General features: G+C 39.3%; 1 protein-coding gene across 7 annotated transcripts in view; it reads left to right on the top strand.

Annotated features, from left to right (window-relative positions):
• FAM35A (family with sequence similarity 35 member A) overlaps window positions 1–12166 on the top strand; it is a 115557-nt gene extending 103391 nt beyond the window's left edge. For 3 of the 7 annotated variants that reach the window (XM_021073591.1, XM_021073592.1, XM_003483513.4), the window contains one exon: window positions 2833–3185. In XM_021073591.1, the coding sequence (XP_020929250.1) occupies window positions 2833–3032 (200 nt within the window). In that variant the 3' untranslated portion in view covers window positions 3033–3185. Of the gene's footprint in view, window positions 1–2832; window positions 3186–11793 lie in introns of those variants that run through there. The other 4 variants (XM_021073593.1, XM_021073594.1, XM_021073595.1 and 1 more) reach the window with 2 other exon arrangements.

Raw genomic sequence — 12593 nt, forward strand, 5'->3', positions numbered from 1 at the left:
GGGTATCAGTTATTAAATGTTGATTTGACTATACTACAAAGCTACAGAAGTCAAAACAGTGTGGTATTGGCACAGAAACAGTCATACAGATCAATAGAACAGAATAGAGAGCCCAGAAGTAAACTCACAGACCTATAGTCAATTAATCTGTGACAAAAGAGGTAAGGATACTAAATAGGAAAAAGAATCACTTCAGCAAGTGGTGCCGGAAAAGTCGGACAGGTGCATGTAAATCAGTGAAGTTACAACACACCCTGACACCATGGACATAAATGAACTCAAAATGGCTTACAGACTTAAACATAAGACATTACACCATAAAACTCCTAGAAGAGAACATAGGCAAAACATTCTCTGACATAAATTGTATCATTGCTTTCTTAGGTCAGTCTCCCAAGGCAATAGAAATAAAAATGAAAATAAACAAATCAGACCTAATTAAATTTACAAGCTTTTACACAGCAAAGGAAACCGTAAAAAAAAGATAACCCATGGGATGGGAGAAAATGTTTGCAAACAATGTGATGGACAAGGGCTTTCTTTCACAAATACACAAATAGCTCATACAACTTAACAACAAAAAAACAAACAACCCATTCAAAAAATGGGCAGAAGACCTAAACATACACTTCTCCAAAGAAGACATACAGGTGGCCAATAGGCACATGAAAAGATGCTCAATATTGTTGATTATTGGAGAAATGCAAATTAACACTACAGTGAGGTACCTCTTCATTTATACAGTTCAGAATGGCCATCATAAAAAGTCTGCAAATAACAGGAGTTCCCATTGTGGCTCAGAGGGTTAAGAACCCAACATAGTGTCTGTGAGGGTTAGATCCCTGGCATCACTCAGTGGGTTAAGGATCTGGCATCGCCCCAAGCTGAGGGCATAGGCTGCAGATGTGGCTTGGATCTGGCATTGCTATGACTGTGGCATAGGCCAGCAGATGCAGCTCTGATTCAGCCCCATCCTTGGAACTTCATATGCCAGAGGTGCGACCCTAAAAAGAAAAGAAAAAAAAGGGAAGATAGAAAGAAGAAGTCTACAAATAAGAAATGGTGGAAAAGGTATGGAGAAAAGGAAACATTCCTACATTGTTGCTAAGAATGTAACTTGGCGCATCCGCTGTGCAAACAGTGTAGAGATTCCTCAAAAAACTAAAAATAGAATTACCATGTGACCCTGCAATTCCACTCCTGGACACATATCTGGACAAAACTATAATTCAAAAAGATAGATTCACCCCTATGTTCATAGCAGCACTGCTGACAATAAGCAATACATGGAGCCAGCCTAAATGTCCATTGACAGATGAAGGATTTAAGATGTGGTACGTATATACAGTGGAATACTACTCCGCCTTAAAAAAGAACAAAGTAATGCCATTTGCAGCAACATGTATGAAATAAGAGATTATCACACTTTTTTAAAATGGTTCTTATTTTTCCTGTTATAGTTGGTTTACAGTGTTCTGTCAATTTCTACTATATAGCAAAGTGACCCAGTCACACATATATATGCACTCTTACATTATCCTCCATCATGTTCCATCATAAGTGACTAGATATAGTTCCCTGTGCTCTACAGCAGGATCTCATTGCTTATCCACTCCAAATGCAATCGTTTGCATGTTAACCCCAGACTCCCAGTCCATCCCAGAGATTATCATACTAAGTGAAGTAAGTCAGAAAGAGGAAGACAAATACCATATGTGATATGATTCCACATATCACTTAAATATGGAATCTAAGATATGACACAGATGAACCTATCTACAAGACAGAAACAGACCCACAAATGTAGAAAACATACTTGTGGTTACCAAAGAGTGGAGGAGGGATGGCCTGGGAGTTTGGGATTAGTAGATGTGAACTGTTACACATGGAAAGGATAAACAACAAGGTCCTACTGTCTAGCACAGGGAAATATATTCAATATCCTGAGATAAATCATAATGGGAAAGAATATGAAAAAGAATATATATGTATATGTACAGCAGAAATGAACACAATGTTGTAAATCAGCTATACTTCAATAAAAAGTTAATTATAACACGTCATCAGATTATTCAGGTTATCATTAACCTTGATCTTTTCTGGTTTATCAAAGTGAAACTACAAACATTTTACGTATTATAGAGAATCCTCACACCTCCAGAAATATATCACTGGCCCTCCAGGAGTCTGTAGACCTAATCCAAGAAAGGCTGGTGGTGTTGGTCAGGGAACCAGTATGGTTGAGCATAGTTAATAGTGTCTTGTTGGTCTAGAATTGAGCAACCTGCTAAATGATTTGATGTCCTAAAAGTATGACAGAATGGACAAATAGGACAAATGCACAATATAATGACATACTTATCTATAATTTTAGTGGTTTTTATTATCAAGATTTGATATTCATTAAGTAATGGATTCAGTGTTCTTTTATATAAACAGTAACTAGATGTGTATAACTGTGATAAGAGCTATAGACTAGATAAAAATAAAAGTACTTTTCTGATATGGACAGCTGCTTTTTTTCAGACTTAATTTAGGAAAATATTAATCTCAGTTCTTCCCTCTATTGTTCCAAGCCACCAGTATCTGTGCTATAATAGGAAACGCCATCAGTCTGAACATTGCATTTTCTGTGCCTGCTCTCCATGATCAGGAGGAATTACATGTCATCATTCTAGAGTAACTTGTGACTAGAAAAAGTAGGGCTAGAAAGAGACATTTACAGTGGGTTTGGGACGTGCGAAACCAAAGGGAACAACAAATCCTTCAGTGTGAGCAGTTTCCATCCCCCTGGAAGGGATACTAAGAGCTGTGCTCCTTTCCTCTTCTCAGCCCCTCCCTCTGATGTCACCTATGGCATGGTCGCTGCAGACCTGCTCCACTCCTTGCTGGCAGTCAGCGGGGCTCTTCGTGTCCTGAAGGTGCAGAGCCTCTTTGTGTTGGATGAAAACAGCTACCCGCTGCAACAGGACTTCTCCCTCCTGGATTTTTATCCCAACGATGTGAAGCATAAGTCCCATGCCCCTCTCTGAGGCCAGATGAAGAAACTGCAGTCATTTCATGGAAAAGCACTGAAATGGTGTCTTTCAAAGTGAATTACCAGGGCTTTTTCTCAGGGTTTTTAAATAAGAATATTTTATAAAGAGAATTGTGCTACATATATTTATTAAAACTTTCTTTTCCCTAAGAAAATTCTGCAAAGTATTTTGTTTGTTTGTTTTAGTCTTTCCCTTTCTGGATTCTAGACAAAAGATCTAGCATGAGAACAACACATAGCAGTACATTAGGAATCAAAGGCTCACTCCATTTAGTCCCTGCTCCATTCCAGGCACCATCCTAAGAACTGGGATCAGACCTGAGGCATTTCCTCGGGAATTGCTTTTCTGCTATGTTTACAGACTCTTAAGAGCTTTCCTTATTCCTGCTTTAATAAACTAGAGACATGACATGATCTCCTTGATTATAACTATTCATGACCATGGGTTAGTTCACGGAAGCCTACATTTAGACAAGTTCCAGACAAGCATGTCTTTTAGTTGAAAGGTTTGAAAATGTGGGAAACATGGTCATATTTCAACTCGTTATGAGGAGACAGAGAGTCATGGTGTTAGCTTATTTCTAGGTCTTGAGTGCTTCGCTGAATTTACTTACTGCAGACACTTAGCAGTTAGTTCCCTCATATGATGGTAGCTGAATCTCACAGAAAATGATAGTCACCAATAAGGAAATAGGGAGGGGTACTTAACGTGGAAGTTTGAAGGATGTCAAGTATTACTAGATTAATCATATTGCTTAAACATAACTAAATTCATGATAAACAGAATAATTATATTTTGCTAGATGTGTTTTTAAAAAATTCTTTTGGGACATTGAAATTATTTCCTTTCTTTCTTCTTTCTTTTTTTTTTGCTTTTTAGGGCCACATGTGCAGCATATGGAAGTTCCCAGGCTAGGGAGCTGCAGCTGATAGCCTACACCACAGTCACAGCCATGCAGGATCCAAGCTTTGTCTGTGACCTACACCACAGGTTTCAGCAAAGCTGAATCCCTAACCCACTGAGAGAGGCCAGGGATCAAACCTGCATCCTCCTGGACACTAGTCAGGTTCTCTACCACTGATCCACAATGGGAACTCAAAAATTGTTTTCTTTAATTCAGGCATTTTTTGTTTTTACCTTGGCTTCCCTAAAAGTGAACCTCAGGAGGTTTGCGATTCTCCCCAAAACAATATTCAAAAGTGGTGTAGAGAGTGCACACCCACAAAAGTTCCTTTTTTTTTTTTTTTTTTTTTGTAGAGAAGGGGCTGTAGTTTCCAACAAAGTCTTCTTATACAGTATATGACAATTTATTGTTAAGCTTCTACCTGATGTCTACCACCCACAACTTGTTCCAGATGGCACCTCCTCTCTTCATCCTGGCATCCCTCTGATTCACTTCAGTCTATACTCAAATAAACACAGGGTAGCAGGTCAGCAAATTGTCTGTATAATCAGGGAGTTCCCGTTGTGGCTCACTGGTTAATGAACCCCAACTGGGATCCATAAGGATTTGGTTTTGATCCCTGGCCTTGCTCAGTGGGTTAAGGATCTGGTGTTGCCATAAGCTGTGGTGTAGGTCGCAGGCGTGGCTCAGATCTGGCATGGATGTGGCTATGGCATAGGTCAGGACACGACCCTAAAAAGTGAAAAAAAAAAAATTGCATAATCAGACTAGACAAGTGAAGGAATTGTCCTTTTGCATATGTGTATAGTACACTTTAATTCATGCAACACAGTGATCTACTACTATCTAGAAGGATCTTATCAAACAGTTTAGTGGGAAATCCTGCTTTTACTTTCTCCTTTATTTATTTATTTATTTATTTGCTTTTTAGGGCTGCACCTGCAGCATATGATGTTCCCAGGCTAGGGGTTGAATCGGAGCCGCAGCCACCAGACTCAGCCACAGCCACAACAATGCCAGATCCGAGCCACATCTGCAACCTGCACCACAGCTCATGGCAACACAGGATTCTTAACCCACTGAGTGAGGCCAGGAGTCGAACCTGCATCCTCATGGATCTTAAGTTCGTTAACCGCTGAGCCACGAAGGGAGCTCCTCTCCTTTATTTTTACTTGATGAAATTACTGGAAAATTTTCCCTCACTTCTAAAGATTATAAATTCCTTATGTTAAAAAGATCACTTCTGGAGTTCCGGAAATTAATCTGACTAGAAACCATGAGGTTGTGGGTTCGATCTCTGGCCTCGCTCAGTGGATTAAGGATCCAGCATTGCCATGAGCTGTGGTGTAGGTCGCAGACGTGGCTTGGATTTGGGGTTGTTGTGGTGTAGGCTGGCGGCTGTAGCTCCCATTCAACCACTAGCTTGGGAACCTCCATATTGCCACGGGTGTGGCCCTGAAAAAAAAAATCGCTTCCCAAATATACAAAAAATATACATTCATGTAACCAATACCAAGATTTAGAACATTTCTGTCACTCTAAAAATTTCTCATCTCCACCTCTAGACATTTCCCCACTCGCAATAGGAAACCACTGTTCTGATTTCTATCACCATAGATTAGTTTTATCTGTTCTTGAACTTCACATAAATGAAATCATGCAATTTATCTTTCTTTGTGATTTGCTTTTTCACACATTTTTGAGATTCATCCAAATTTTTATGTGACTCAGTAATTCATTCTTTATATTGCCAAGTAATATGCCAATTTTATGAGTATATTACATTATTGATTTTCCTATTGAAAGTCATTTCCAGTTTTTGAATCCAGTGTATGAATAGCTGCTTTAAACATCTTTTTATAAGTCTTGTTCTGGATGTATGTTTTCATTTTGAAGCTGTGTAGGGAGTAAATGCCTATTGAAATTGCTGGTTTAGGATAGATAAATATACAACCTTATAAGAAACTGTCAAACAGTGCTCCAAGGTTGTACAGTTTTACATACTCAGAAGACAGGTATGAGGATTCCAGTTCTACATCCTTACCAACTTCTGGGGGTGCCAATCATTTTCATTTTAGCTATTCTCCTGGTTGTAAGGTGGTATTTTATGGTTATAGTTTGCATTTCCCTGATGACTAATGATGTTGAGTATCTTTTTATGTGCTTAACTGCCCTCTGTACATCTTCACTTGCGAAATGTCTGCTTACGTAATTTGCACATTTAGTTTATTGAGTTTTGTCTTTTTTACTGATCATAAGCATGTTCTAGATAAAAGCATATATATACCTAGAAAATATATACCCAGAAAAATAATCCCAAGAAATCAACCAACAATATATTGGTAATACATTAGTTACATATAACATGAACTAAACATAACAAATATATAAATTTAAAATGTAGTAATATAACATATTATAACATGCCAATAATAGTTCTAAATATAATAAAAATAATCAGGCTTAAAGATAAACCAAAAACATTAAAAGCTTTATTTACCCAAAGGAAAGGATTTAAAAACTACAAGGGAAATAAAAGGAAATAGGAATCAACAAAACATTATATGTGCTCCTGCCGGTTGAGAAGATTTGATATGCAGAGTTGATTCATTAGTGACCAAAGTCCTTGAAGGATGGCATAAAGAAGTTAATCAATTGATTCAAAAAATAATTGATGGAGTTTCCTAGTAGCTTAGTTGGTTAAGGATCCAGCATTGTTACTTCAGCAGCACAAGTTGCTGTTGTGGCACATGTTTGATCCTTGGCCCAGGAACTTCCACATGCCATGGGCACAGCCTAAATAAATAAATAAATAAATAAATATTAATTGAGAAGAATAAAAAAGAATGTGAACTATATGCTGTAAATTGGTGAATTCTTTTTCTTTTTTTGTCTTTTTAGGGCCACGCCCACAGCATATGGAGGTTCCCAGGCTAGGGGTTGAATCTGTAGTTGAAGCTGTAGCCAACAACCTACACCACAGCCACAGCATCGAGAGATCCAAGCCGCCTCTGTGACTTACACCACAGCTCATGGCAACGCTGGATCCTTAACCCACTGAGCAAGGCCAAGGCTCAAACCTACATCCTCATGGATACTAGTCGGGTTCCTTAACTACTGAGCCATGACGGGAATTCCAATGGGTGAATTTTTAGTTAAAATTTAAAAAATAAGGTAAGCAAAACAATGAACAAAAAAAAATTTAGTGTTTACAGTATATTAAGTGAAAAATCATATTAGGAAACAGTATGTAAAATACTTCATTTTTGTAAAGATATGCATTAAATCACAGGAGAATGATCAACGGATTTTAACAATGTTCATCCTAAAAACTAACAATTATAGTAAACACTTTTTTTCTTATTTTTAGGGCCGCACCTGTGGCATATGAAAGTTCACAGGCTAGGGGTCGAATCAGAGCTATAGCTTCCAACCCTCACCACAGCCACGCTGCATCCATGATCTATACTGCATCTTGTGGAAATGCCAGATCCTTAACCCACTCAGAAAGGCCAGGGATCAAACCTGCATCCTCATTGATACTAGTCAGGTTCTTTACCTACTGAGGAAGTCCTATAGTAAACATTTCACTGAACAATGAAATATGGAAAAATTTGAGAACAGTAATCAGACAAGAATGTTGTCATCACTTACACCCAAAACATTTCTAGTGTCTCTAGCCAGAGTAATAAAGCAAACCATTGAAATAAAAAAAAAAAATAAGGATTGGAACTTAGATATAAAACTATGATTGTATATATTGAAAATTCAAAAGAATTAAGAGACAAATTATTAGAATTAGTGAGTTTAGCATGATTGCTGGATACAAGGTCAATAGGGAAAGCTAGTTTTATTTAGGACTAGCAGAGTTATATAAAATTTCAAAACAATTTTATCTACAATAGTATAAGAGAATAAAGTGTCTAAAGAAAAACTTAATGAAAGATGTACAAAACCTCTCCACCTACTAATATAAAATGTTATTTAGAGAAATTAGAGAGATGCTAAGTTAAATGGAAGTATATACCATTTCCAAGGATTTGAGGACTTTGTTATTTATTTATTAATTTTGCTTTTTTAGGGCCACACCCGTGGCATATGGAGATTCCCAGGCTAGGGAATCTAGCTAGGGGTCTAGTACAGCTGCTGGGGTACACCACAGCCATAGCAACACAGGATCTGAGCCACTTCTGTTACCTATACCACAGCTCACCGCAATGCCAGATACTTAACCCACTGAGCAAGGCCAGGGATCAACACGCAACCTAATTGTTCCTAGTCGGATTCATTTCCACTGCACCACAAAGGGAACACGTGTTTTTTTAAGATGTCAGCCCTCTCCTGAACTAACTTATAAACTAAATGTAATCCCAATGAAAATCACAACAGGCTTCCTTGTTGGGAGGGGGGAGGGACTTAGTAAGTTGATCCTAAAATTTATAAGGGAATGCAAAGTGTCCAAAGAACCAAGACAGTCTTAAAAAAGAAGAACCAGATTGAGGACTTACTCAAGCAGATACTGACATTACGAGTCAGTAATTAAGACATGGTGGTATGAATATAAAGATAGGCAAATTCACCAATGCAACAGAAGGAGCCCAGAAACAGACCCAAACATATACAGATGCTTGATTTATGACCTAGGTGGTACAGCAGACCAGTGGGGGGAAGTTTAGTCTTTTTGGTAAATGGTGCTGGGATACCTGGATATCCTCACATAAAAAGGAAAGAGACTTGAACCTAATCTTACAACTTACGCAAACATCTATTTCAAGTAGATTCTATATCTAAATGTGAAGGGCAAGGTAATAAAGCCTCTTTAAAATAGTATAGAAGAAATTCTTCATGATCTCAAGAAATGGAAAGACTTAGAATATGAAACACTAATATAAAAGATTGCTTCATTTGACTACATTAAAATTTAAACCTTCTGTTTATCAAAAGAAACCATAAAATGGGAGGAAATCTACCAAAAATGTTAGTAATTAAAAAAAAAAGAATAAGAGAAAACATTTGCAATATATTTAATCAAAAGAAATTCCTACAAGTCAATAAGAAACTCATAAATAAGCCAGTGGAAAAATGAGAGATCCATGAACAGGCACTTCACAAAGGGGGATTGACTAATGTATAAAACATTGTTCAAATTCATTAGCATCAGAGAAGTACAAGTTAAATCCATAACAAGATATGTTTACATATTTTAAAAATGGCTAAGATAAAAAGATAATGTCAAGTGCTGACAAGGACAGAGAGCAATGGGAACTCTCATGCACAGCTGTAAGGATGTAAATTGGTATATTGACTTTAGAGATCAGTTTGGCTTTATCTACTAAATTGGAAGATATGTAAACCCTGTGACCCAGCAGCTCCATTTCTAGTTTTATGCTCCCCAAAATGTATGATGTATCTCAAAACAAACGTGAATTGAAGGAAGCCAAACAAAAGAATGCTTGCTTTCTGATTGCCTACATAAAACAAAACCGAAAAAACCTACGCCAAGTCTGCATAGTTATGTGGTAAAAGCAAAGAAGAGACTGGCATAAAAATAAGGTTAGTGGCTATTTTTGTGGGAGGAGGAGTGAGTAGTGTTTGGGAGCAGGCACAAGGGAAGACTCTGGAAAGTCATGTTTACCATTTGTCAACTTCCTCGCAGCTCCAAATTCGTCCTTCAATACCTACTTTGCAGACAGAAGGCCTCTCTTTCGCAGTAGTAAGATGCTAAACAGTAGAGGGCGCTAGAGACACATTGAGAAAGGCCGGCGCTTTTCTTTCTGGTTTCAGTAGCTCCACATCAGTCCCATGTGGATGTGAGGACACTGGGTGGCACTCTGCTCCAGCCACCTGCTCTGGACTCGCGGTCCCTCCAAAAGCTTATGGCCCGGGGCCGGCCTGACCTGTCAGTCATATTCTCAAGGACCTCCTGACCAGGAGACCCTCAGCTCCAGGCCGCCATCTGGTCTGTACCAGGGCTGCTCCACACCCCCCATTATTCCCTGCAGGTCTGTCTTAATCGGATTTGTCAATCAGTAAACTGGAAAAGCATGTTATCAAAAACAAAGGGCAGATAGAAATCAAACCTGACTACTTGCTCAATTATACTTCATCAGTGGAGATGAAGAGAGAATTTACACAGAAGGAGTAAAGGAAAGGAGAGAGGAAAGAATGAAGGAAAGAAAGGAGAAAGAGAGGAAATGCGGAGAAATGTGTAGCCTCACCAGCAACTAAATGTGCACAAATAGAAGCAGCTCTGTCTAAGAGGCTCTTAAAGGTCCTTTAAGGGAACCCAGGCTGTGGGGAACGTGAGGGCACAATGTGGCATCTCTTTTTTGAGGTCTCTCTGGCAATATGTGGTAATGATACAATTTTTAGACATCTGGAATCAGATTCTAGCTTCATCACTTCCTAAGCTCTGGGGCCTGAGAAATGGCAGCCCCTGCTTGATGCGCTCTTTCCTCACTTCTAAGTGTGGGGAAGTTCCTCCTGGACCGCTTGCAACTTAATGAGCTGATGAACAAAGACCTGGTATAGTTCCTCAGAGCCAGTTGCTTTCTTCCTACCTTGTCAATTCCACGCTGAGAAGCATACCTCTTGCAGTAGAGAGGGGAAGAGTAATCTGAGCAAATAATTCCATACTTTAAAATTAGGAGGATAAAACATAATAGGCAGATATTCCAATCTGCCTTCATAAGGGCAAATTCAATTAAGAAATATGTTCACTATGTTGAAAGAGCCAGTCTTATAGAATGTAATCAGCAAACTATTTCATCCTTTTTTTTTCTCATGAGCCATTCAAACCTGCTTGGCAGGTAGCTTCTCCCTTTGGATAAAATCTAGGGCAAGTCCTATGACTTTTTTGATCCTCTTATATAACAATAAATTTTTCCTATAGCTTCTAGTTGCAAAAACAGATTGTGTCAGCATTTGAAATGTCCAATCTCAAGTAGTGGTCCAAACTTCCAAATTTAAACTTTATAGCCTCCCCTTCACTCCTGCCCTGACCTGGGCTCATGCCTATAGCAGGCTGCAGCAGCAAAGGGCACAGGGCACTATTTTCCTATTTCTCCATTTTGTGCTTGCACTCCTCCTCTCCCAACTTGCTAACAGGGATTTCTGATCATCCACACTGGCACAGGGAGGGGTCCAGGAAGGAGGCCACCTAAAGAGAGGAGAAGTTCAAACATGGCCAGTTATGAACAGGAGTACTCATCCGTGTTCTCCAACAGCCTCCTTGTTGTACAGGTTCCTGTCTGTGACTCTGGTTTGCCCCAGAGTGTGGGTTGACACACAGCACCATCCCTATCCCCTTCAAAGGTCTTAATTACATTTCATGGAGGTGGAAGTCTGGAAATTATATTTCCTAGACACCCTTAGAACAGGGTTCCAAGTTGAGTTTGTTGAATGGGAGGCACTCAGGTGAGACTAGAAAGCAGAAAGAAGGTAAAAAAAAAATCATTTCCTTTCTTCAATATTTATGCAGAATGTATGAAGTTCTTGGAGTAATTTGTACAAATTCCAGCCAATCTTCACTATGGGATACTAAAGAGGCAGCAGAGGCTTTGAGACCCAGCAGCAGCTACATGGCAGAGAGGTCTCCTCCTCAGGGTCTGCCCTGGAGTTTCCCATTTCCAGGGAACATCAATATGGTGCACTGAATTATCACTCCTATTCTTAACCCCTCCCTGTAGTTATGTCTGCTGCCATGGTGCTTTGTAGCTCCTCTCACAAAAAGGTGTAGTTTACCTCCCTGCCCTTGGTTTTGAACTTGGCCCCTTACCTCTGCCAGTGGGATATTAGGTAACACAACACAAGCAGAGGGTAGAACTGTGTTTGTCCTTCTGCCTTCCCCAGGAGAAGAGCTTTCCCTGAACAGCTCCTGCCCCTTTAGCTGGTGCTCAAGAGAGAACAAACATGGAAGAGGCCTGGGTGAGAACCTGAGACTGACCAGACCCACAGCTTAACAGTGAGTTGCCTACCCTAGATCAGCCCTCACTCAGCTGACCCACGGATGTGTGAGAAATAAATGCTCATTTCAGTACAATACTGAGATGTTGAGATTGTTTGTTATGGACCATTATTATAAAAATAGCCAACCGATACAAGCAACTTTTCTCCTTTTAGTTTCATAAGTCTCCCAAGAAGGTTGTATAATTTGTGTCATCAAATCCCCTGTATAAAGTCACTCTTTGCTGGAGTTCCCGTCGTGGCTCAGCTAAAACGAATCTGACTAGGAACCATGAGGTTGAGGGTTCGATCCCTGGCCTCGCTCAGTGGGTTAAGGATCCGGTGTTTCTGTGAGCTATGGTGTAGGTCGCAGACACGGCTCAGATCTGGCGTTGCTGTGGCTGTGGTGTAGGCCGGCAGCTGTAACTCCAATTTGACCTCTAGTCTGGGAACCTCCATATGCCATGGGAGCAGCCCTAAAAAAAAAAAAAAAAAAAAAAAAAAAAAAAAAAAAAAAAAAAATCACTCTTTGCTGAGAAATTTTTTTTTTCTGGGAGAGGAATTCTGAGAAAATAACTATTTTTCTGCTTGAGGCAGAGTTGTGTTCATGTTGAGAACAACTAGAAAACCTGAATAAAATACTGAAAATCTCTTTGCTGAAGAGCTGCCAAGTTGACAAGCATTTGATGGGCCACAATCTTAGAAGA

The sequence above is a fragment of the Sus scrofa genome, chromosome 14, assembly GCF_000003025.6.
Source record: "Sus scrofa isolate TJ Tabasco breed Duroc chromosome 14, Sscrofa11.1, whole genome shotgun sequence".
Taxonomy (NCBI): Eukaryota; Metazoa; Chordata; class Mammalia; order Artiodactyla; family Suidae; genus Sus; species Sus scrofa.